Genomic DNA, 26,155 nt, shown 5'->3' with positions numbered 1-26,155 from the left:
TTGGGTGAACACAGGGGCCTGAAGGCTGGCACTCCCCACACCCCAGCCAGGGCCCAAGATGTGGGGTCACTGGTGGGGCTACTCCCATGGCCCGACGTACCCACTGGTTCATTTGGGAGGGGGGCAGGGACTGGGGCTGGAGCCCACCTTGACGAAGTACAGCTGGGATGCCGGGTCCCTGGCCCGCATGCGGAGCGCGAAGGAGCGCCAGGCCCTGTAGATGTCGTCCATGCCCAGCACAGAGGCCCCTAGGAGGCCTGGGCGCTGTGCCCGCTCGTAGTTCAGCACACCGAACAGTGTCTTGGCTTGGGAGGTGAGATGCTGGACCTGCAGGGCCAGCTCAGAGCGGACAGCGTCAGAGGACGCCCCAGGCCAGCCCACCCACTGCCACCTGTGGGGCCCAGGCAGCTCCCCACCCTTCCCCCCAGGTGACGGGTCCCTGGAGACTGTGTATGCAAAATGCAGGGAGCTACACACACGACTCTACCCCGCAACAGACGAGGAGGGATGCTGCCTCTGGGGCGACCTCCTACTCCCGCCACAGGCAAGTTCACCTTCACTCAGACCAAACCAGGGGCTCCAATAGCAACGGCCTCGCTTCCTCATTTGGAGGCCCCCTAAATCAGTCACCTTAGCACTGCTGGGGGTGCTTGGAAGAGACCAGACCTGCTGGCAGAGATGCCGTCAGGGGCATGGGGGCTGCCCTGGGGATGCCAAACACGGGGGGATCTGACCAAGGAGGGGCTACCCACAGAGGGCTGGTTACCCACGGTGGGGCCAAACCACAGGGGGCTACCCAGAGCAGGGAGGGCAAGCCCTGGGGACCAACCATGGGGCGAGGTCCCACAGGGTGAGACCCTGCAGGACAAGGTCCTACGTGGGTCCTCAGAAAGTGAGCAGCCTGGTTCTGTCTGTCCCTGGCTCACAGTGCCCCCACGGCAGCAGGATCCCAGGAGCCGGGGCAAAGAGGGGGACCCCCGTGCCAGGGGCCCTGTGGGTTCTCGGGGCCGCCCAGCCTCCACGAGGACCGGCCTCCCCACAAGCTTCTCTGGACTGGGAGCAGAGCCCTGTGCATGGGGCTCCACAGGCCCCCTCCCAGCCTCTTGTCCATAACACCAAGGCTGGGGTCTAAAAGCATTTCTTAAAAATGAGACAAAAGAGATGACCTTCTTGTCCCTGTGGAATGTCCTGGCGCCCACGACATAGTCCATGTTCACGATTGGCCGCAGTCCACTGGGCTTGGGGAGAAAGCGGAGCTTGGACATCAGCAGGGCGGGCCTGGCTTCCTGACGCTGCCTCATCTCCTCTTCCGACAGTTCCCGAAGCTGCACGCTATCGAAGTGCTGTCTGAAACAGAGAACCTCAGGGAACCCGGCTCGGCAGCCATGCCAGGTGGGTAGGGCTGGCAGTCACCAATGCCTGCGATGTCGGCAGGCCTCGGGCACAGTGCCAAGGATGCCACAGCTCTGGCCAGATGCCCACTGGACAGCAGGTGCCCAGGACACCCTGGGGAGTGCAGGCTGGGCCCAGGTGGGACCCTGGGGCACAAAGCCCTGTATGCCTCCCCATGGAACGAGCCGGGGGTGGGGCTGCTCAGTGCAGCCCCCACCAAGGAATAGAACCATTTCCCCTCAGACCTATCAGCTCCCTGTCACCTGTGGCCTTTGCTGTCCCCAGAAACCACCCACAGGGAGCCTGGAGCTGAGGATGCCCCCTGGGCTGGTGGCCCCAGGAGCGAAGGGCAGTACCCAAGCCCAGCCCAGATGGGACTCGAACACCCATCTGTTAGGGCACGGTGTCCACGGTCCCCCCAAGGAGGATAAATGGCCACTTCAGAGCAACTGCCATGACACTTAAAAATTATTAAGTAGGGTGCCACGGGTATCAACTCCAAACCACGAGAGGCCTCTAGACCCTCCCATAGATGTAGGACGGGGGCCCCAGCACCCCATGGCTCAGGGTGCTCCAGCCCTGCTCCCTCTGCAGATGTCCTGATCAGGGCATGAATGTGACCCAAATGCGCCTGGGGGCCCTGGTCTCCCCACCCCCGGGTCCTTGCTGAGCCCTCGTGGACATGGCATTGGCCAGGACTGGCCATAGAGAATCAGGGCTTATCAGTGTTCTACCACAGTCCTTCAGAAAGGACATAAAACAGCTGCTGAGCAGCTGAGATGAATCTCTGGTCACTCAGAGGCAGTTCAGCCTTTGGGAAATTTCTGCTTCAGAGCAAACACCTCTTCCCCACACACGTCCAGCAGTAAACCAAACAGATGGGGCTTTATGGTCTCATGACACAATCTTACCTATTCTGTGTGAGTTAAAATAGGGTCCAGCTGTATGGCAGGGATAAGTGGCCAGTCTGCCCACCCCATTGTTTCCGTTCCATGTAAACTTCTGCTGTCAAGACCGTAGAGGTCACTGAGCCCTAACTCCTAACATTACAGTAAAGGAAAGGGGGGCTTCAGGTCAGCACCTAGCATGGGACAGTGAGTAGGCCAGGTCAGGGCCCTTGGCTCCTGGCCTCGAGTGCCACACGGTCGCTGGAGCGGGCTGGAGGCTGGACGCCAGGCTCGCATGGGCAGAGGAAGAGACGACCGAGTGGCTCTCCGACCACATACTTGATTCCAATGCTCTGCAACTGGCTCCAGACACTCTTCCGGTAGAAGAAGAGCCGGTTCTTCTGAAACGTGGTCTCCGTGACATAAAAAAAAGATCTGAGCAGCTCAACCACATATGTGTTCATCAGCCAGCACAGGAACTTGGCCAGGACCGCCTCTCGCAGACGGTGCTCAGCAGCCGGGACAGAGCGAGCCCCTGAAACAAGACAGACCTGGAACCCGCGCCTCAGCCCTGAGCCCCTCGAACTCCCCGACTCAGCCCATCTGCCACGGCAGCTGCGGGCAGGCCTGGACCAAGGTGTGCGGGATGCGTAACCCATGGCTGGGTCTGAAAGACTCCGGGAACAGGAGGGATGTACAGTAGCTTGTTAATAGTGCTTCCACTGATCAGGTCAAAGCAATAATACCTTGGCTATATTAGGTTTTAATAAAATATGTAACTGTTTCACCTTTCTTTGCTTTTTAAACGTGGCTACCAAAAAACATTTTAATTATATGCATAGCTCACGTTATATTTTTAGTGGATAGAGATGACCAGGAGATCCATCTTGTCCTGGTTTACAGCAGGATGGAGAAAGCGGGGACACAGCCTCCACTTGGGGACCCACAGTCCATTGCTGGTTTGTGTAACATCAGGGGTTGCCACTGAGCAGCAAGACTCAGAAATGCCTGGGGATTCCCAGGCCGAACACAGGGAGAGCAGGGTGCGTGCCAACTAAGGGATGCCAGACACCCTGGGGCCCCAGACAGGCACCACGGGTCACAGCGGCTTTGTGGCGCTCAGCATTTTATTCCATGCACTTGCGAACAGCACAAGAAGAGGTCCACAGGGGTCATCAGCAGCCATGGCACAGAGAGTCCCAGGGGGCTTTACCATCAATAACTGACACGAAAAAAATGTGATTGCGAGGAAGGCCTGGGACAGAAGTCGGAATGGCAAACAGAAAGAGAAAATGGTGGAGAAGGGCTATGTAAACACTGACCAGAGAAAACAGCAATGACACCCACTGGGACATAACTTAGTTGGGGAACCAGCATAAATTGGCAGGTTAATATGTGCCGAGGCCCTTCTGTTGTTCAGAACAAGAGAGGAAGAGTGTAATTTAATCTCCAGGAGGCAGTATGAGCATAAGAACCCAGCAAGAATATGTGCAATCAGTGAGAAATAGGGACATGGAAAAGGCAGGAAATCGGGCCAAAAGATAAAAGACATGCAGAGGAGGGGCGGAAGATGGCGGCGTGAGTAGAGCAGCAGAAATCTCCTCCCAAAACAACATATATCTATGAAAATATAACAAAGACAACCCTTCCTAGAATAAAGACCAGAGGACACAGGACAATATCCAGACCACATCCGCACCTGAGAGAACCCAGCGCCTCGCGAAGGGGGTAAGATACAAGCCCCGGCCCTGCGGGACCCGAGCGCCCCTCCCCCCAGCTCCCGGCGGGAGAACAATAGGCAGAGCGGGAGGGAGACGGAGCCCAGGACTGCCGAACACCCAGCCCCAGCCATCCGGGCCAGAGTGCAGGGCGCTCGATACTAGGAAAACAGGGCAGCAAGAACAGTGAGCAGGCACTGGAGGCTGGGCCACAGAGGGCATAAGAAAAGCGCGCGACCATTTTTTTTTGCTTTTTTGCTGTTTTGTTTTGGCGAGCGCTTTTTGGAAGTCTTAAAGGGATAGGGACCCCAATACTAGGGAAACAGGGCAGCAAGAACAGTGAGCGGGCACCGGTGGCCTGGCGCAGGAGGACACCAGAAAAGCGAGCGCCCATTTTTTTTTTTTTTTGGCAAGCGCTTTTTGGTAGTCTTAAAGGGATAGGGACCGGGGATCTCTGGGCACCCTAACCCCTGGGCTGCAGGGAGCAGGGAGGCCCCTTACGGAGATAAATAGCCTCCCAGCAGCTCCTGCTCCAACACGACTCCACCACTTTGGAGTAGCTGCCCGAGCCAGGCCACGCCCACAGCAACAGCGGAGATTAACTCCATAGCAGCCGGGCAGGAAGCAGAAACGCTGCCTGCGCGCAGCTGCCCAGCACAAGCCACTAGAGGCCGCTGTTCTCCCAGGAGAGGAGGGCCACAAACCAACAAGAAGGGAAGTTCTTCCAGCCGTCACTCGTCCCAGCTCTGCAAACTATTCCTATCACCATGAAAAGGCAAAGCTACAGGCAGACAAAGATCACAGAGACAACACCAGAGAAGGAGACAGACCTAACCAGTCTTCCTGAAAAACAATTCAAAATAAGAATCATAAACATGCTGACAGAGATGCAGAGAAATACGCAAGAGAAATGGGATGAAGTCCGGAGGGAGATCACAGATGCCAGAAAGGAGATCGCAGAAATGAAACAAACTCTGGCAGGGTTTATAAGCAGAATGGATAGAATGCAAGAGGCCATTGATGGAATTGAAATCAGAGAACAGGAACGCATAGAAGCTGACATAGAGAGAGACAAAAGGATCTCCAGGAATGAAACAATATTAAGAGAACTGTGTGACCAATCCAAAAGGAACAATATCCGTATTATAGGGGTCCCAGAAGAAGAAGAGAGAGGAAAACAGATGGAAAGTATCTTAGAAGAAATAATTGCTGAAAACTTCCCCAAACTGGGGGAGGAAATAATCGAACAGACCACGGAAATACACAGAACCCCCAACAGAAAGGATCCAAGAAGGACAACACCAAGACACATAATAATTAAAATGGCAAAGATCAAGGACAAGGAAAGAGTGTTAAAGGCAGCTAGAGAGAAAAAGGTCACCTATAAAGAGAAATCCATCAGGCTAACATCAGATTTCTCAACAGAAACCCTACAGGCCAGAAGAGAATGGCATGATATATTTAATACAATGAAACAGAAGGGCCTTGAACCAAGGATACTGTATCCAGCACGACTATCATTCAAATATGATGGTGGGATTAAACAATTCCCAGACAAACAAAAGCTGAGGGAATTTGCTTTCCACAAACCACCTCTACAGAACATCTTACAGGGACTGCTCTAGATGGGAGCACTCCTAGAAAGAGCACAGCACAAAACACCCAACGTATGAAGAATCGAGGAGGAGGAACAAGAAGGGAGAGAAGAAAAGAATATCCAGACAGTGTATATAACAGCTCAATAAGTGAGCTAAGTTAGGCAGTAAGATACTAAAGAGGCTAACCTTGAACCTTTGGTAACCACGAATTTAAAGCCTGCAATGGCAATAAGTACATATCTTTCAATAGTCACCCTAAATGTTAATGGGTTGAATGCACCAATCAAAAGACACAGAGTAACAGAATGGATAAAAAAGCAACACCCATCCATATGCTGCTTACAAGAAACTCACCTCAAACCCAAAGACATGTACAGACTAAAAGTCAAGGGATGGAAAAACATATTTCAAGCAAACAACAGTGAGAAGAAAGCAGGGGTTGCAGTACTAATATCAGACAAAATAGACTTCAAAACAAAGAAAGTAACAAGAGATAAAGAAGGACACTACATAATGATAAAGGGCTCAGTCAAACAAGAGGATATAACCATTCTAAATATATATGCACCCAACACAGGAGCACCAGCATATGTGAAACAAATACTAACAGAACTAAAGGGGGATATAGACTGCAATGCATTCATTCTAGGAGACTTCAACACACCACTCACCCCAAAGGATAGATCCACTGGGCAGAAAATAAGTAAGGACACGGAAGCACTGAACAACACAGTAGAGCAGATGGACCTAATAGACATCCATAGAACTCTACATCCAAAAGCAACAGGATATACATTCTTCTCAAGTGCACATGGAACATTCTCCAGAATAGACCACATACTAGGCCACAAAATGAGCCTCAGAAAATTCCAAAAGATTGAAATCCTACCAACCAACTTTTCAGATCAGAAAGGCATAAAACTAGAAATAAACTGTACAAAGAAAGCAAAGAGGCTCACAAACACATGGAGGCTTAACAACACGCTCCTAAATAATCAATGGATCAATGACCAAATCAAAATGGAGATCCAGCAATATATGAAACAAATGACAACAACAACACTAAGCCCCAACTTCTGTGGGACACAGCAAAAACAGTCTTAAGAGGAAAGTATATAGCAATCCAAGCATATTTAAAAAAGGAAGAGCAATCCCAAATGAATGGTCTAATGTCACAATTATCAAAGTTGGAAAAAGAAGAACAGATGAGGCCTAAGGTCAGCAGGAGGGACATAATAAAGATCAGAGAAGAAATAAATAAAATTGAGAAGAATAAAACAATAGCAAAAATCAAAGAAACCAAGAGCTGGTTCTTCGAGAAAATAAACAAAATAGATAAACCTCTAGCCAGACTTATTAAGAAGAAAAGAGAGTCAACATACATCAACAGTATCAGAAACGAGAAAGGAAAAATCACGACGGACCCCACAGAAATACAAAGAATTATTAGAGAATACTATGAAAACCTATATGCTAACAAGCTGGGAAACCTAGGAGAAACGGACAACTTCCTAGAAAAATACAACCTTCCAAGATTGACCCAGAAAGAAACAGAAAATCTAAACAGACCAATTACCAGCACCGACATTGAAGCGGTAATCAAAAAACTACCAAAGAACAAAACCCCCGGGCCAGATGGATTTACTTTGGAATTCTATCAGACATACAGGGAAGACATAATACCCATTCTCCTTAAAGTTTTCCAAAAAATAGAGGAGGAGGGGATACTCCCAAACTCATTCTATGAAGCTAACATCACCCTAATACCAAAACCAGGCAAAGACCCCACCAAAAAAGAAAACTACAGACCAATATCCCTGATGAACGTAGATGCAAAAATACTCAACAAAATATTAGCAAACTGAATTCAAAAATACATCAAAAGGATCATACACCATGACCAAGTGGGATTCATCCCAGGGATGCAAGGATGGTACAACATTCGAAAGTCCATCAACATCATCCACCACATCAACAAAAAGAAAGACAAAAACCACATGATCATCTCCATAGATGCTGAAAAAGCATTTGACAAAGTTCAACATCCATTCATGATAAAAACTCTCAGCAAAATGGGAATAGAGGGCAAGTACCTCAACATAATAAAGGCCATCTATGATAAACCCACAGCCAACATTATATTGAACAGCGAGAAGCTGAAAGCATTTCCTCTGAGATCGGGAACTAGACAGGGATGCCCACTCTCTCCACTGTTATTTAACATAGTACTGGAGGTCCTAGCCACGGCAATCAGACAAAACAAAGAAATACAAGGAATCCAGATTGGTAAAGAAGAAGTTAAACTGTCACTATTTGCAGATGACATGATACTGTACATAAAAAACCCTAAAGACTCCACCCCAAAACTACTAGAACTGATATCGGAATACAGCAAAGTTGCAGGATACAAAATCAACACACAGAAATCTGTGGCTTTCCTATATACTAACAATGAACCAACAGAAAGAGAAATCAGGAAAACAACTCCATTCACAATTGCATCAAAAAAAAAAAAATAGCTAGGTATAAACCTAACCAAAGAAGTGAAAGACTTATACTCTGAAAACTACAAGTCACTCTTAAGAGAAATTAAAGGGGACACTAACAGATGGAAACTCATCCCATGCTCATGGCTAGGAAGAATTAATATCGTCAAAATGGCCATCCTGCCCAAAGCAATATACAGATTTGATGCAATCCCTATGAAACTACCAGCAACATTCTTCAATGAACTGGAACAAATAATTGAAAAATTCATATGGAACCACCAAAGACCCCGAATAGCCAAAGCAATCCTGAGAAAGAAGAATAAAGTAGGGGGGATCTCACTCCCCAACTTCAAGCTCTACTATAAAGCCATAGTAATCAAGACAATTTGGTACTGGCACAAGAGCAGAGCCACAGACCAATGGAACAGACTAGAGAATCCAGACATTAACCCAGACATATATGGTCAAATAATATTTGATAAAGGAGCCATGGACATACAATGGCGAAATGACAGTCTCTTCAGCAGGTGGTGCTGGCAAAACTGGCTACATGTAGGAGAATGCAACTGGACCATTGTCTAACCCCATATACAAAAGTCAACTCAAAATGGATCAAAGACCTGAATGTAAGTCATGAAACCATTAAACTCTTGGAAGAAAACATAGGCAAAAACCTCTTAGACATAAACATGAGTGACCTCTTCTTGAACATATCTCCCCGGGCAAGGAAAACAACAGCAAAAATGAGTAAGTGGGACTATATTAAGCTGAAAAGCTTCTGTACAGCAAAAGACACCATCAATAGAACAAAAAGGAACCCTACAGTATGGGAGAATATATTTGAAAATGACACATCCAATAAAGGCTTGATGTCCAGAATATATAAAGAGCTCACACACCTCAACAAACAAAAAACAAATAACCCAATTAAAAAATGGGCAGAGGAACTGAACAGACAGTTCTCCAAAAAAGAAATACAGATGGCCAACAGACACATGAAAAGATGCTCCACATCGCTAATTATCAGAGAAATGCAAATTAAAACTACAATGAGGTATCACCTCACACCAGTAAGGATGGCTGCCATCCAAAAGACAAACAACAACAAATGTTGGCGAGGCTGTGGAGAAAGGGGAACCCTCCTACACTGCTGGTGGGAATGTAAGTTAGTTCAACCATTGTGGAAAGCAGTATGGAGGTACATCAAAATGCTCAAAATAGACCTACCATTTGACCCAGGAATTGCACTCCTAGGAATTTACCCTAAGAATGCAGCAATCAAGTATGAGAAAGATCAGTGCACCCCTATCTTTATCGCAGCACTATTTACAACAGCCAAGAATTGGAAGCAACCTAAATGTCCATCGATAGATGAATGGATAAAGAAGATGTGGTACATATACACAATGGAATACTATTCAGCCATAAGAAAAGGGCAAATCCAATCATTTGCAGCAACATGGATGGAGCTGGAGGGTATTATGCTCAGTGAAACAAGCCAAGCGGAGAAAGAGAAATACCATATGATTTCACTTATCTGTGGAGTATAAGAACAAAGGAAAAACTGAAGGAACAAAACAGCAGCAGAATCACAGATCTCAAGAATGGACTAACAGGTACCAAAGGGAAAGGGACTGGGGAGGATGGGTGGGTGGGGAGGGATAAGGGGGGGGGGGAGAAGTAGGGGGGTATTAAGATTAACATGCATGGGGGGGTAGGAGAAAAGGGAGGGCTGTACAACACAGAGAAGGCAAGTAGTGATTCTACAACATTTTGCTATGCTGATGGACAGTGACTGTAAAGGGGTTTATGGGGGAGACCTGGTATAGGGGAGAGCCTAGTAAACATAATATTTGTCATGTAAGTGTAGATTAGTGATACCAAAAACAAAACAAAACAAAACAAAACAAAAAAAAAGGGCTGTGCCTGTGTGGTAACCTCCAATGAGTTCTACACAAGGGTATAAAGGGCATATAAAAGTGTAGGCAAAGGGTCTGTTTGCGTTTATACAGAAGATCAAAGCCTAATTGGGCTACCCCGAAAATGAACTAAGATACGATATGAAAGAGAACTTCCAACATCAGCACTCTCTGGAAGACTCATGCCAGAAGATGATCATCAAAAAACCCCAACAAAGATCCACGCACTGCTACAGCTGTAGATGCACTCATCCCACCAGTTCCTGGACTTGCCTTGGGAATGAGGAAGGAGATATCTAAGCTGGCCTGTGCATACAGTAAAACAACAAATTTGACTGGATCTATACTGTTGGAACTCAACCAAGAATTAGGAGAAGTGCAAATTGTAGCGCTCCAAAATCTTACAACTACAGACTATTTACTGTTAAAATAACATAAGGAATGTGAACATTCCCCAGGAATGGGTTGTTTTAATTTGTCTGATTTCTCTCAGACTGTTCAAGTTCAGTTGGACAATATCCACCATATCATAGATAAGTTTTCACAAATGCCTAAGGTGCCTAACTGGTTTTCTTGGTTTCACTGGAGATGGCTGGTAATTACAGATATGCTTTGGTTATGTAACTATACTCCTATTATGTTAATGTGTGTGCGCAATTTAAGTAGTAGCTTAAAACCTATACATGCTGAAGTTACTCTACAAGAAGATATGTCAAAGAAATAATCAATCTTCCCATGTTTTCTTCCGCCTGCTACTTCTATAGCTTTTCTTCTTCCTTCCTAATTACAACCCTTAAATAGAATTCGTGCCTCATATCAAATTTACCGAGTATCATAATTCTTTCAAGTGGTAAAGATACCTCAAGACAAATGCTGGGCATAGAAGCTACAGGGCATAAATATGCAAAGAAATAAAAAGCTAACTATTTCAAACAATAAGGCTTCTCTCTCACTTACCAACTTTACATTTCCCTGTATGGCCCCGGAAGATGACTGGTTAGCCAGAGATGGGTAAGATTCCTCATGGGAGGAACAACCTAAGACAGGCACAGTCGCAGGGGGGTCATCAGGTGAGAAATTGGGGATCAACAGAGGTGAGGCTTAGAACCTCACCCCCCATGTTCTGAGAGAAATCTTCTGCATACATGGATGTTTTATTGCCCTTGTCTAGCTTGGATTAACACATAGTCTACAGGCACACACCTGATCATCTACATTTGCTCTCTTACAACACTAAACTATGTTTTCTACCTTTATCTTGTATCTACCTACCACTTCAGCATTTTATTAAAAATCATAATAATAAAGAGAGAAATGTGGTATCCACATATAAATCAAGTATAAAAACCAAATGAGTATTCATATTGGAACTGACTGTTTATAGTTCATAATGCATGAGCAAAACCAAAAGTTTCTGTGATGACTGCCCTTGTACTGTTCACTATGTAACTTATTCATTATGTAAGAATTTGTTCTCCATGTAAGAACTTGTTTGTTACGCCTCAGAAGATTGGAGACTGATGAAAATTAGGCTTGGGGTGGATTAATGATTGTGCATTGAGCATTGACTCCCCTATACAGAATTTTATTGTCATTAACAACCATTTGATCAATAAATATGAGAGATGCCCTCACAAAAAAAAAAAAAAGGACAGACTTCCAATGGTAAAATAAATAAGTAACCGGGATGTAATGTATAGCATAAGGAATATAGTCAAGATATTGTAACAGCTTGGTAGGGTGATAGCTGGAACCTAGAATTATGTATATAAATGTTTTATATAAATGTTTTATCACTGTGTTGTACACTTGAAACTAATGTAATGTAATACTGTGCGTCAACTACCCTTCAATAAAATATAATTATCTAAAAAAAAAAAAAAAGATAAAAGACATGCATCCAGGTGCACCTATCATCACAGGAGGAAGAATAGATTCTCTGGGTGACTGACAAACATGTCAGACTGGACTGAAAATAAATCTAAAGTATCAGCTGCAGGCTGTTAAAAAGACACACCTGAACAAGGATATGAGAATGTTGAAGATAAAAATTAAAGGGGGAAGATGATATAGAGGTAAATACGACCCAGAGAAAGCCACGGTGGCAGATCTATGAGCCATTATGAGAGACTTACAGTAAAGAGAGTCACTAGACATTCATCAGGAAGATAAAAATTCTAAAATGTGCATGTACCTAATAAAACCCAATGTAAACACTGCAAGAACAAGAAAAAACTGACAAGACTGTGAGACCATGCACCCTCAGCATTTGGGCATCCAGAAGGATATGCAAGTTCCACGTGGCACCATAAATAGCCTGATGTAAACACAGCAACTAGCCACAGGCTTTCAGATACACAAGGAACACTTATGGAAACAGCTCACTACACAGCTGAATGAGATATTAGTAACAGAAAGGTACCTTAAAATATCCATGTATTTGGAAAATAAAAAACGTACATCTAAGTAATGTACTGATGAGAGAAGAAATCATATAAGAAACTAGTAAATACTTGCAGGTGCTTGATATCAAAACATGCAGTAACACATCAAGCATGGGGTGAAGCCAAAGCAGCACTAAGAGGAAAACACGTAGCCAAATAGACTGAGGTAAGAAGACGACAGAATCTGGAGAATATGGAAGCAGGGATTTCTACCAGAGAGGAACTAATGAAATCCAAAACAAAGAACCCATCGAGGTTAGCCAGGCCCCTTGACTCTGAAAGTAAATGGGGACTTGGCAGAAGGGACTGCACCCCAACTGCAGTTCAGGAAACGCAATCATATGGTCAGACATAAGTCAATGGCATAGGTGTCTTGCTGCAGAGTTCAGCCTCAGTGAGAAGCAATGTGTGCTCAGCTTAAGGGAACAAGGATTGCCACCAGCCCAAGGTGGCCCTGGTGGGGGAAGACAGTGAGTAAGGGGATGAGGCACCTCCCAGGTCTCCATCAGGAATCCTTTTTGCAAACTTGGCAGCATAAGTGGGCAGCCTGGCAGGCTGGCTTCTGGCTGGAGACCTGGGAGCCACCGGGACTCAGTGGGGAGGCTGGAGAGCAGGTCAGTGGTCAAGGCTGGCTTGACAGAGGCACAGGGGCCCTGGTGCTGTGGACACAGCACCTGGTAGGGCAGATGGCCTGAACAGAGGCAGGGATGTTTCAGCAGGAGGGGTGGGAGAGGTGATCACCTAGAGCTATGATCAGAAAAGGTGGCTCAGAGGCCAAGACTGCCCCCACACCATTCATTCAGCCAGTGGGCAAGCAGTGTAGCCACGGCCACAGAAAGGATTAAGTGGCCAGGGGCACAGCTCAAGCAAGCAAGGACACCAGGGGGACCCAGGGTCTGGGCCCCGCCACCACCCCTACCTGTGGGACATGGGGATACAGCGGAACCCTGTCTATCATCTGGGCGGAGTCACAGAGCTCAGTCTCCCTTCATAAAGTGAGCTGGGACCCCAAGAGCAAAGTGAGTCACATGACAGCCACCATCTTTGAGGCTTACCCACCTTGTTGCTTGCAGCAGGGCATAGCTGGCCAATGGGCACATAAGTAATGCCAGAAAAGAAAGTTCTAGAAATCTGTCCAACATTATGTTTATGCTTAGCAATACTGTCCTGTACACTCAGTCCTTTGTTCTGAGGGTAGATTTGGTGTTATGTGTTTTTTTGTCACAATTTATAAAAACCTTTAAAGAAGTCTCTGGAAGGTTACCTTGGCTATCCACACCACCTCCCTGCTGCTCTTGGGAAGCTGGAAAACATACCTCCCACTGGAGGCCATTGCAATGGAGATCTCTGGGGACAGGGACAGGTATTTTTAAAGTCCCCACCCCAGGAGATTGTAATGTGCATCCTGGACGGCAAATATGGCTGTAAAGGGGGCCTCTGCAACCATCTTTCTTCTAGAACTTTTAAATGTCTTGGGAGTTTGGAGGTCAAATGGCAAAATCCCAGGGAGAGCTCTTGCTGCCAGTCTCCCATCAGGAAGAATAGGGAGGGTGGCTGGTCCCTTCTGGGGTGCTGCTGAGGAGGGTTCTGGCCAAGGGGGAACTGAACCCCAAAGCCAAGCAAAGACACACCCCAGGCCCAGCTTTCCAGAAAAGTCAGAATGACCCCATGTCCATGTCCAGAGATGGATGAGGGCATCCTGCCAGCTGCCTGCCTGCCCCCTGGTGGCCCTTCTATCCTGATGGGCTGGGGTCCCTGCCCAAGGACCCAGTCTTGTACTCGCCCATCCACTCTGCTCAGCCCCCTCCGGAGCAGATGCATGATCACATCTTAAATATTGGCTCACCGGATGCCTCTGGGAAGTCCACCCCCAGAAAAGCGGGTTCTCATCCCGGCCCCCATTTCTATCAGTGGGGCACCAGTTCAAGGTGATAAACCATTAAGTCCGACAAGGGATTCTGAATAACCTGTAGGTACACTCAGGGGAGTTTCTGAAGACGTCCTACTGTCCTGTGTCCAACTGCCCAGTGCCCAGAATCTGCCTGAATCCAGGAAAATCTTGCAGGTTCATGTGAACTACGTGTGAGAGCAGATCAGAGGCAGAGAAATCCGATGGAGCCGCCTACCCCAGAGCGAGGAAGGAGTTCTGGGTCAGGCTGGCCCAACTGCCACCAGGGCTGTGGGGTGTGGTCTGCAGGGGCGCCAGGCTCCCCCTCACCTGGGCTGCTCACCTGGGCTCCGGCGTAGCCAGGTGCAGTCTTGCACCTTCATCTTCCAGGTCAGCTCCTGCAGCGAGAGTCTGGCATGCTTTCCCAGAGATATGAACTTCTTTACGTTCCGCAAGAAGCGTCGCTCATTGTGCCTGGAGCCCCAGAGGCCAGCAGGCACCAGCCGGCGGAGGCAGGCTCGCAGGAGTGCGTACACCTGCCAGGGGCTGTTGTGCTGGCGGAGCAGCTGCACCAGGCGCCGTGGGCCCGCACCCTCCGTGGACGCCGCCATCCGCCCCTCCGCGGCACACACGCCCACTCCACTGCGCTCTTGGACATTGGCACCCGCCAGGGTGTTGGTGGCCCGAAGCGGGCAGTGTGCCCTGAGGAGCGCGCCATAGCGGCACTTCGCATGGTTGCCGAGCAGCTCCCTGAACAGCGGCCGCATCCGCCAGTAGCGAGCAGGCAGGCGGCGCATCCTGCGGGGAGCTCCTGGCCGCTGGGGGTGCGGGCCCAGAAAGATGGTCTCCACGAGGGTCCGGGCTCCAGTCAGGCTGGGCTGCAGGGCGCTGAGCAGGAAGGAGGGGCGCAGCCTCTCTTTGCACCCTGAGCTGTAGAGGAAGCGCTTGGTCTCCGCATATGTTCGGGGCCCGGGCGTGCCCTGGGGCCGCTGGGTGGGTGGGTAGCCAGCTTGGCGCCCGCAGCCCAATAACTGGAAGGACCGGCGGGTCCTGGGGGGCCCGCGCCCCAAAGACGCGGCCTCCGCGGTGGCGCCGGCAGGTGTCACCGCTCGAGGGTCGCTGTGGCTCAGCGCCTGCTCAGGCTCCGGAGCCAGGCCGCGCCTGGGCTTCTTGGCTGGCGGCGGAGTTGCCCTAGCGCGGCCCCGACGCTGCCACGCGCCCCGGACTGGCAGGCTTGGGGGTCTCCCAGCCTCTGCGTCGCCGCCGCCCCTGGCCTGGCGCGTGGGTCCGAGGCCCGCCAAGATCCTGTCCTCATGTCGGGTGGGCCGAACCGCCGCGGGGGCGCAGAGGTCGTAGAGCGGCGCCCCGCACACTTGGTAGGCGCAGCTGGGGGCCACCAGCAGGTAGAGCGCACAGCGCGCCAGCAGGTGGGTGAGCACGTCGTCGCCGAGGCGGCGCAGCAGCAGCCCCCACGCGCTGCTACCGCGCAACGTCTCGGTCACCGTGTTGGGCAGGTAGCTGCGCACGTTGGTTGTGAAGGCCAGTGGCGGCCCGCCGCGAGGCCCATCCAGCAGGGCGAAGCCGAAGGCCAGCACGTTCCTGGCGCCGCGCTCGCAGAGCCTCTGCACCACCCTGGCCACCAGTTCCTTCAGGCAGGACACCTGCGGGGAAGGGTCCAGAGTTGCTGCGATCAGGGGCGCCCGGGAGCCCGCATCCGGCTTCGTGCCCCGCGGCCCTCCCTTTCCCAACCCAACAGGCCCGACAGGGGTCCCGGGCGGCCCACCTGGCGGAAGCACGAGGCGACAGGGTGTGGCGGCGCGTCCCAGGGCACGCACACCAGGCACTGCGCCACGAGCGCGCGGAAGGCCGCCGGGTCCCCGCCTCGCACGAGCCGCCGGCCCTCGGGCCCCAGGTGCCGAGAGAAGGTGGCCAAGGGCAGCACCTCACGGTACCGGCTCCGCAGCAGGGCGCGCACCGCACGGCACCGGGGTGCGCGCGCCATCCCCGAGCGCCGGCCTGGGGCTCCGCTTGCGGGGACGCGCCTGCGCTGGCGCCGCGGAGGAAGGGTCCGGGCGGGGGGCGGGGTCGGCGCGGAGGAAGGGGCGGGCCGGGCGCGGCGGGAGGGAGGAAGGGGCGGGCCGCGCCCCGGCGCAGGTGCAGGTGCACCGCCCCGTCGTCCCCGCGCGGGGTCGGTGAGGACCCGGCGTGCCCCGACTGCGTAAATCAGGGCACATCCGGCGGCGTGATGTGTGGGGGTCGCAGCGAGGGTCCCTGCGGAGGGCGGTGGTCAGCCTGGGCCCTTGTAGTACCGAGGGAGGCTCCTGAGGGACGCGGTGCGCTCTGTGTCCCCGGGAGTGGATCCTTCTGGTTGGTCACCTTCTCACGTGGGCCGTGACGCAGGCCTGAGGCTGCTCTGGGGTCCAGCAGGGCAGGGCGGAGAAAATGCTTAAGGATGTGCAAAGAGATGTGCTGAGGCTCTGGCCCGGCAGGCCTGCGGGAAACCGAGGGCGCAGGCACATCGCCGGGGGCACGTGGTTGCTCCCGGAGCTCTTCCCTGGGTGCCCGGTGGGGACGGGGGTCAGCAGCAGTGGGTAGGGTGAGAGGTCGGGGGTCAGTGGTCATTCAGCAGCAGCGGGTAAGGTGAGAGGTCGGGGGTCAGCAGGCAGTGGCCAGCTAGCAGTGGGTAGGGTGAGAGGTCGGTGGTCATTCAGCAGCAGTGGGTAAGGTGAGAGGTCGGGGGTCAGCAGGCTGTGGTCAGCAGCAGCTAGCTGTGCTTTTGGTGGTTTTTTTGTTTAGAACATAAAAAAAGACACCAAACCAACTCCCTGTTCATTAGCCACCAGGAAAGGAATGGTGGAGGAAATGGAGCCACAAGCTCCTTGTGTGGCACCATCTGCAGGCTCCTCACACCTTCTGTGGCTCCCTGAATACCCAGAGCTGCCAGGCCACAGGCGCCCAGCTGTGGAGGGAAGGTGGAGGCCGGGCGAGTCAAGGCACCTGCCAAAGCGTCAGAGTGCCCTGGAAGAGCGAGGAGGAGCCCCCCTCCCAGCCCAGGGCAGAGACCTTCCACAACACTCAGCCCGAGGGGGACAGAGTGTGTGACAGTGCTGTCCCATGACCAGCACAGTCCAGAGGAGTCGCCCTAGTGAGATCCGCCCCAGTCCCAGGTGCTGCAGGGTGCTCTCGTTTGGATCACCGAGGAATGGGGGCCTCTGGGTCCAGGGAGGCTCAGGGGCATGACGTTCCTGTGTCTGGCGCACACTGGATGTCTGAGCAAATGCTAGCCTTACACACCTATGAGACTGTCAGGAAATTGCTTTATTTATTGCTGCACATTAAACAGGCCTCCCTCTCCCCCATCCACTGACGGTGTCTCACGTGTGCCAGCTTGCTCAGGGCACTGCCCCGCCCGCAGAGACTCAGCGTTATGCTGCCGCACAGTCGCCCTGAGTGGAGACCGTGAAGTCTTTCGCTGAGACGCTTGTTTCTGCCACCGGAGGGCCTGGGACTGCCTCCGGAAATTTCTTTTTGTCCAACAGCAAAGTTACTCTCATTCACTCAGAAAAAAAATAGCACGGAGAATGTTAAAGAAAAGAAAGAGCAGGAGAAACCGAGGCAGAAGGCTGCACTAGGGTGCGTACTGCCGCAGGGATGGTGAGGAAGCTCCCCTAGAGTGCACGCAGGATGCCTCCCCGCATTCACTCGTGGCTCATCTCCAAGAAGCCAGTGATAGGCTTAAATCGCTGTATGATGAAACATGAGAAATGTTCCAAGAGCAAAAATTACATTTTTGACTTAGGATAAAATAAAACAGGATTCCCTTCCAGGACTGTCAGAAGGCAATGGCAGGGCTTCTCTCCTCCACCCGGTTTCTAGACTGAGTGGTTTCTGCACCAGGAGCCAAACGACAAACACTGGGGTCACTGGTTCTGGAAGAACGAGCCCCACGGTGTGAGCGCTCTGCCCAGCAGGGTGGCCCGCAGTCTGTGCGGTGACCCAATCTGGAGGCCTGTGCAGCTCTGGCCCCCCACCCGCGCTGCCACAGAACCGCAGAGACGGCTCGACTGCCGGTCCCCCCTCGTGGGTGGATCCGAGGCAACAGAGCACCCCACAAACTGCACATCTCAGTGACTTGAGCCCCGGGGAGATTATGAACAAACAACTGCATGGCTGGTTCCCGAGCAGGACCCCGGGCTTGGCAGGCATGGGTGGCTTCCTGTGTCCACTGTCACGGGGTAGGGCTGGAGTGGCAGGCTGCCCTCCTGCCGGAACAGCTCTGGGGATAGTGTTGGGGGGGCCCACGAGTGGGACAGGCGTGGGAAGTGCCCTGGCGTTGCCCACGCCCACTGGACAGCACACCCCACTGCTGGCGTCCTGGAAGAACATACGGCTCACACCTCAGACAGGCGGCCAGAGGGAGCGAGGGCGTCCCCAGAACCGGGACCCACACAGGTCAGCTGCTCAGTCGGCCGCCAGCGCGAAGGCAGCGCCGCACACAGGGCGCGGATGTCTGTGATGCGGCCACAAAGGCAGCAGGAAGAGCCTTGGTGGCCAGCGCCTCTGCTGACAGCGGTGCCTGACGTCCGTGAGCCGATGCTGGGGGACAGCGCTGGGAGGGTGGCAGTGCTTGGTCCTGCCCCACGCTCCCCCCAGCACAGTGCCCCCACGCGCCGAGGCCATGACTCCCCCACTCACCCTCCAGGGCCCTCTGAGGGGGACCCTCTGCTGGCCAGATACTCCTGGACGTCTCCCCCGACAGAGTCCTTCACAGAGCCCCATCTGCTAAGACCTGGGGTCTGGTGAGGTCGCACTCCCAGTTCTAGGATTGGGACGGGCATGTCTGGGGCATTATTCTACTGGCACAGTGAGGCGGAACACAGCTAAGCGGAAGGGCCCTGCACTTTGTGCACCGCGGCCGACCCCAGGCCGAGGCTGCACACTGCCTCCATGCAAGTGTGCTGTCGCTGTCACTTGCCACCTGCATGGGCTTGTGTGGCCAGCGCTGCCCTCAAGGCAGGGAACTGTCCCACCACCTGCAGGATGGCCTCGCACTCGCCGTGGCCAAGCCGTGTGGCCTGAGGAGTGGCGCAGGGAGTCACCACGTGCGGCCCCTTGACTCTGGCCCTCACACCCACATAGCTCTTGTGCATGTCTGTGTCACAGTCCGCCTCCTCTCGGAGCAGCGGGCGTGCGGTGGTGTGGATGTGCAGCTCATCTACCCGCACACCTGCTGGAGGGTGTGGGCTTTCCTGCGCCGGAGCCGTCACAGCTGGGGTCGCTTTGAGCGTGTGTGGACAGGGTTTTGTCGGCATTGTAAGCACTGCAGGATGTGATTGCCAGTCGCACTGTGGGTGCTCAGCTTTAGACCCTGTCCCAGAGGGGCCGAGGCGTCCTGCGTCCCCAGCTGCCACCTGTCTCCACGGCCCCGCAGCCTCTGGCTGCAGGCTCTCTGCCGTAGCCACTCTGGTCGGGCATGGACGGGACAGGGACTCTCACCATGTCCCAAGAGGCCTCGACACCCGCGGGCGGCTCGGGGAGCTGGCTGGGCCCAGAGCCGCGGCCGGGACACCAGGGCCTGCATGTGGGTCGCAGCAGGTTCAGGCTCAGGGAAGGCGGACGCAGGCCAACACCACAGGCAGCACCATCGTCCCCCCACGGTGCAGAGTGCCCAGAGCAGGACGAGCTGAGGGGCCTGGGGTTTAGGGAGGGTTTTCTGGAGAAGCAGAGGCCAGAGTGGCTGGATCTCTCAAGGAGCCCGCGGAGGGGGGGCAAGGCCGGCTGGGGAGACGAAAGCTGCTCTGGCAGCCCCCGGGAAAACAATCCCCGCGGCCCGCTCAGTGCACGGCCCCTACCCTCCCCGCGCTCTGGTGCGCCCCGTCAGTCCATTCTGGCCCCCTCTGTCCCTGTGCACTTTCTCTTGCACCCCAAGCCGCCTGATGAACACCAGTAATAAGTGCTCAGTGCAGAAACCCCGCAGGCTGCAGGGACTCAGCCCTGGCCCTCGGCAAACGCAGCTCGGCCCCCTGCACACCTTTGGCTGCTGCGCTCCTGAAGGTTGTTTGATGAAATTTAAGAAAAGCGGCAAGACAGAATTATCCACATGAAGCCCAAGAGGTGGAACTTATTCACAGAATTAAGTCCTGCTCGCTGCATTGGCGATGGCCAGGTTCCTGCCCAGGAGCATCCCGGCTCCCTAGAGAGCAAGCCAGGGGGGCCCCCAGAGTCCCAGGCGCTCGGGGCTGGGCCCACACCCGGCTGCTCTGCTCCCATCAGCAAGGGCACCCCCCATGGGACCTGCTTCTGAGCTTATGACTTGTATGACGCTGACTTTTGCTCGGATACTACACCCTTGTTCTTACCCCGGGTTCAGTCTGTCTGGGTCTCCTCAGGTGGAAGCCAAGGACCTCGGAACCCTTGTCTGCACTGCAGGTTCCAGCAGGATGGGTCCCCCTCTACCTGCCCTCCAGTTTTCAGTGACCAGGATACCACAGAGTTGGGGAATTTTGTTTTCATTTTCATTCAGTTCAAAATACTTTGATTTCCCTTTTGATTTCTTGTTTGATCCATGGGTTCTTTCAAAGTGTGATATTTAATTCCCAAATGTTTGGAGATTTTCCCAGGGATCTGTTAACTGCTTGCTAATTTGAGGCTTTTATACAATGTGTAGGATCTGAATACTTTTAAGTGTATGGTTGTTTTACAGCCCAGAATATTGTCTTTCTTGGTGGACATCCTATGAGCTCTTGAAAACCACGTGTCCCTCTGGGGTTGGGGGGGCCATCTGGAACACAGCTATAGGCTGACAGTGACCCCCCTCTTCCACATTCTCATGGGTTTTCTGTCTCCTTGTTCTACTAGTTATTGAGAGAGATGTTGAAATCTCCTATAACTGTGGATCCCACGATTTCTCCTTGCATTTCTAACAACTTCTGCTTAATGTGATTTGAAGCTCTCTTATAGGGTACATAAACATTTAGGATTGTGTCCTGTTGATGAACTGAAAGATTTGGTTTAATGAAAAGACTATTTCCTGGTAATATTCTCTAAAATCAACTTTTCCTGATATAAGTCAGTCCAGCTTCCCTTTTAAGAATGTGAACATGGTGAATTGTCTCTCCATGTTTTATTTTTAACCTGTTTGTGTCCTTGTATTTCAGGTGGGCTTCTTATAGGTGGCATATGATTGGATCTTCTTTTTTGATGAAGTCTGGCCATCTCTGCCTTCTAATGGACTGTTTAGCCGCTTACATTTTTTAGTGTAATTACTGGCATGGCTGGGTTCGAATGTGCTGTATTGCTATTGGCTCTTCGCCTCATCTATTCTCCATTCCTCATCTCACATTTTTCTGCCTTCTCTTTCATTTAGGATTTTGTACGATTCTATTTTATCTCCTTTATTGGCATCACAGTTGTATTGTAGAGGCTGCTGTCAGGCTTATGGTCTGTGCCTTTAATCTCAGATTCCCTCTGAATAGAGCCCAAGCTCGCATCTGGTGGGAGCCTTGCCCAGGGCACCTCCACGTGCCTCCCCCTGCACAGGTGCTGGTGTCACACATTTTTATTCTGCACATAAACACTGCTGTTATTTTAGCTTTATGCAGTCCATTATCTTTTTTTTTTTGAAGAACATTATGTTTACTAGACTCCCCCCTTCACCAAGTCACCCCCACAAACCCCATTACAGTCACTGTCCATCAGTTTAGTAAGATGCTGTAGAATTACTACTTGTCTTCCCTGTGTTGCACAGCCCTCCCCATGCCCTCCACCCCACACTTTATATATGCTAATCGTAATGGTTCCTTACTTGCCCCCAGCCCCTTATCCTTCCCTTCCCACCCATCCTTCCCAGTCCCTTTCCCTTTGGTAACTGTTAGTCCATTCTTGGGTTCTGAGAATCTGCTGCTGTTTTGTTCCTTCAGTTTTTTCTTTGTTCTTCTACTCCACGTATGAGTGAAATCATTTGGTACTTGTCTTTCTCTGCCTGGCTTATTTCACTGAGCATAACACCCTCTAGCTCTATCCATGTTGTTGCAAATGGTAGGATTTGTTTTCTTATGCCTGAATGATATTCCATTGTGTATATGTACCACATCTTTTTTGTCCATCTACTGACGGACACTTAGGTTGCTTCCATTTCTTGGCTATTGTAAATAGTGCTGCAATAAACATAGGGGTGCATCTGTCTTTTTCAAACTGGAGTGCTGCATCCTTAGGGTAAATTCCTAGAAGTGGAATTCCTGGGTCAAATGGTAAGTCTATTTTGAGCATTTTGAGGAATCTCCATACTGTTTTCCACAATGGTTGAACTAATTTACATTCTCACCAGCAGTGTAGGAGGGTTCCCCTTTCTCCACAACCTCACCAACATTTGTTGTTGTTTGTCTTTTGGATGGTAGCCATCCTTACTGGTGTGAGGTGATATCTCATTGTGGTTTTAATCTGCATTTCTCTGATAACTAGCGATGTGGAGCATCTTTTCATGTGTTTGTTGGTCATCTGAATTTCTTCTTTGGAGAACTGTCTGTTCAGCTGCTCTGCCCATTTTTTAATTGGATTATTTGCTTTTTGTTTGTTGAGGTGCATGAGCTCTTTATATATTTTGGATGTCAAGCCTTTATCGGATCTGTTATTTACAAAAATATTCTCCCATACTGTAGGGTACCTTTTTGTTCTATTGATGGTGTCCTTTGCTGTACAGAAGCTTTTCAGCTTGATATAGTGCCACTTGTTCATTTTTGCTTTTGTTTTCCTTGCCCGGGGAGATATATTCATGAAGAGGTCACTCATGTTTATGTCCAAGAGATTTTTGCCTATGTTTTTTTCTAAGAGTTTTATGGTTTCATGACTTACATTCAGGTCTTTGATCCATTTCGAATTTACTTTTATGTATGGGTTTAGACAATAATCCAGTTTCATTCTCTTACATGTAGCTGTCCAGTTTTGCCAACACCAACTGTTGAAGAGACTGTCATTTCCCCATTGTATGTCCATGGCTCCTTTATCATATATTAGTTGACCATATATGTTTGGGTTAATGTCTGGAGTCTCTATTCTGTTCCACTGGTCTGTGGCTCTGTTCTTGTGCCAGTACCAAATTGTCTTGATTACTGTGGCTTTGTAGTAGAGCTTGAAGTTGGGGAGCAAGATCTCCCCCACTTTATTCTCCTTCTCAGGATTGCTTTGGCTATTCGGGGTCTTTGGTGGTTCCATATGAATTTTTGAGCTATTTGTTCCAGTTCGTTGAAGAATGCTGTTGGTAATTTGATAGGGATTGCATCAAATCTGTATATTGCTTTGGGCAGGATGGCCATTTTGATGATAGTAATTCTACCTAGCCAGGAGCATGGGATGAGTTTCCATTTGTTAGTGACCTCTTTAATTTCTCTTAAGAGTGTCTTATAGTTTTCAGGGTATAGGTCTTTCACTTTCTTGGTTAGGTTTATTCCTAGCTATTTTATTCTTTTTGATGCAGTTGTGAATGGAATTCACAGTTTTCCTGATTTATCTTTCTGTTAGTTCATTGTTAGTGTATAGGAAAGCCACAGATTTCTGTGTATTAATTTTGTATTCTGCAACTTTGCTGAATTCCGAAATTAGTTCTAGTAGTTTTGGAGTGGAATCTTTAGGGTTTTTTTTATGTACAACATCATGTCATCTTCAAATAGTGACAATTTGACTTCTTCTTTACCAATCTGGATGCCTTGTATTTATTTGTTTTGTCTAATTGCCGTGACTAGGACCTCCAGTACTATGCTGAATAACAGTGGGGAGAGTGGGCATCCCTGTCTAGTTCCTGATCTTAGAGGAAAAGCTTTCAGATTCTCACTGTTAAGTATGATGTTGGCTGTGGGTTTGTCATATATGGCCTTCATTATGTTGAGATACTTGCCCTGTATACCCATTTTGCTAAGAGTTTTTATCATGAATGGATGTTGAATTTTGTCGAATGCTTTTTCAGCATCTATGGAGATGATCATGTGGGTTTTGTCTTTCTTTTTGTTGATGTGGTGGATGATGTTGATGGACTTTCGAATGTTGTACCATCCTTGCATCCCTGGGATGAATCCCACTTGGTCATGGTGTATGATCCTCTTGATGTATTTTTGAATTCGGTTTGCTAATATTTTATTGAGTATTTTTGCAACTATGTTCATCAGGGATATTGGTCTGTAATTTTCTTTTTTGGTAGGGTCTTTGCCTGGTTTTGGTATTAGGGTGATGCTGGCTTCATAGAATGAGTTTGGGAGTATTACCTCCTCTTCTATTTTTCAGAAAACTTTAAGGAGAATGGGTATTATGTCTTCTCTGTGTGTCTGATAAAATTCCACGGTAAATCCATCTGGTCCAGGGGTTTTGCTCTTGGGTAGTTTTTTGATTACCGCTTCAATTTCGTTGCTGGTAATTGGTTTGTTTAGATTTTCTGTTTCTTCCTTGGTCAGTCTTGGAAGGTTGTATTTTTCTACAAAGTTGTCCATTTCTGCTAGGTTTTCCAGCTTGTTAGGATATAGGTTTTCATAGTATTCTCTAATAATTCTTTGTATTTCTGTGGTGTCTGTAGTGATTTTTCCTTTCTCATTTCTGATTCTGTTGATGTGTGTTGATTCTCTTTTTCTCTTAATAAGTCTGGCTAGAGGCTTATCTATTTTGTTTGTTTTCTCAAAGAACCAGCTCTTGGTTTCATTGATTTTTTCTATTGTTTAATTCTTCTCAATTTTATTTATTTCTTTTCTGATCTTTAATATGTCCCTTCTTCTGATGATTTTAGGCCTCATTTGTTCTTCTTTTGCCAATTTCAATAATTGTGACTTTAGACTATTCATTTGGGATTGTTCTTCCTTCTTTAAATATGCCTGGATTGCTATATACTTCCCTCTTAGAACTGCTTTTCCTGTGTCCCACAGAAGTTGGGGCTTTGTGTTGTTGCTGTCATTTGTCGCCATATATTGCTTGATCTCTATTTTAATTTGGTCATTGATGCATTGATTATTTAGGAGCATGTTGTTAAGCCTCCATGTGTTTGTGAGTCTTTTTGCTTTCTTTGTACAATTTATTTGTAGTTTTATCCTTTTGTGGTCTGAGAAGTTTGTTGGTAGAATTTCAATCTTTTTTAATTTACTGAGGCTCTTTTTGTGGCCTAGTATGTGGTCTATTCTGGAAAATGTTCCATGTGCACTTGAGAAGAATGTGTATCCTTTTGCTTTTGGATGTAGAGTTCTGTAGATGTCTATTAGGTCCATCTGTTCTAGTGTGTTGTTCAGTGCCTCTGTGTCCTTACTTATTTTCTGTCTGGTGGATCTGTCCTTTGGGGTGAGTGGTGTGTTGAAGTCTCCTAAAATGAATGCATTGCGTTCTATTTCCTTCTTTGACTCTGTTAGTATTTGTTTCACATATGTTGGTGCTCCTGTATTGGGTGCATATACATTTATAATGGTTATATCCTCTTGTTGGATTGAGCCCTTTATCATTATGTAATGTCCTTCATTATCTCTTGTTACTTTCTTTGTTCTGAAGTCTATTTTGTCTGATACTAGTATTGCCACACCTGCTTTTTTCTCCCTGTTGTTTGCATGAAATATCTTTTTCCATCCCTTGACTTTTAGTCTGTGCATGTCTTTGGGTTTGAGGTGAGTCTCTTGTAAGCAGCATACAGATGGGTCTTGCTTTTTTATCCATTCTGTTACTCTGTATCTTTTGATTGGTGCATTCAGTCCATTACATTTAGGGTGATTATTGAAAGATATGTACTTATTGCCATTGCAGGCTTTAGATTCGTGGTTACCAAAGGTTCAAGGTTAGCTTCTTTACTATCTGTCTAACTTA

The 26,155-nt window shown here is 49.5% G+C and overlaps 1 protein-coding gene across 3 annotated transcripts in view; it reads right to left on the bottom strand.

The window, feature by feature from the left end:
* The window catches only part of TERT (telomerase reverse transcriptase), a 31,048-nt gene extending 14,636 nt beyond the window's left edge, over positions 1 to 16,412 (bottom strand). For all 3 annotated transcript variants that reach the window (XR_005031716.2, XM_036920081.2, XM_036920090.2), the window contains exons 1-5: positions 16,119 to 16,412; positions 14,679 to 15,996; positions 2,619 to 2,814; positions 1,167 to 1,347; positions 148 to 327 (exon numbers count right to left, since the gene is read on the bottom strand). Coding sequence is in view for 2 of the 3 variants with exons in the window: in XM_036920081.2 (XP_036775976.2) it covers positions 148 to 327; positions 1,167 to 1,347; positions 2,619 to 2,814; positions 14,679 to 15,996; positions 16,119 to 16,337 (2,094 nt within the window). In the remaining variant the exon portion in view is untranslated. The remainder of the gene's footprint in view (positions 1 to 147; positions 328 to 1,166; positions 1,348 to 2,618; positions 2,815 to 14,678; positions 15,997 to 16,118) is intronic.
* Between the last annotated feature and the right edge of the window lie 9,743 nt (positions 16,413 to 26,155).

The sequence above is a fragment of the Manis pentadactyla genome, chromosome 2, assembly GCF_030020395.1.
Source record: "Manis pentadactyla isolate mManPen7 chromosome 2, mManPen7.hap1, whole genome shotgun sequence".
Classification (NCBI taxonomy): Eukaryota; Metazoa; Chordata; class Mammalia; order Pholidota; family Manidae; genus Manis; species Manis pentadactyla.
The sequence above is the reverse complement of the archived record's forward strand: the minus strand, read 5'-3'. Positions and strand labels throughout refer to the sequence as shown.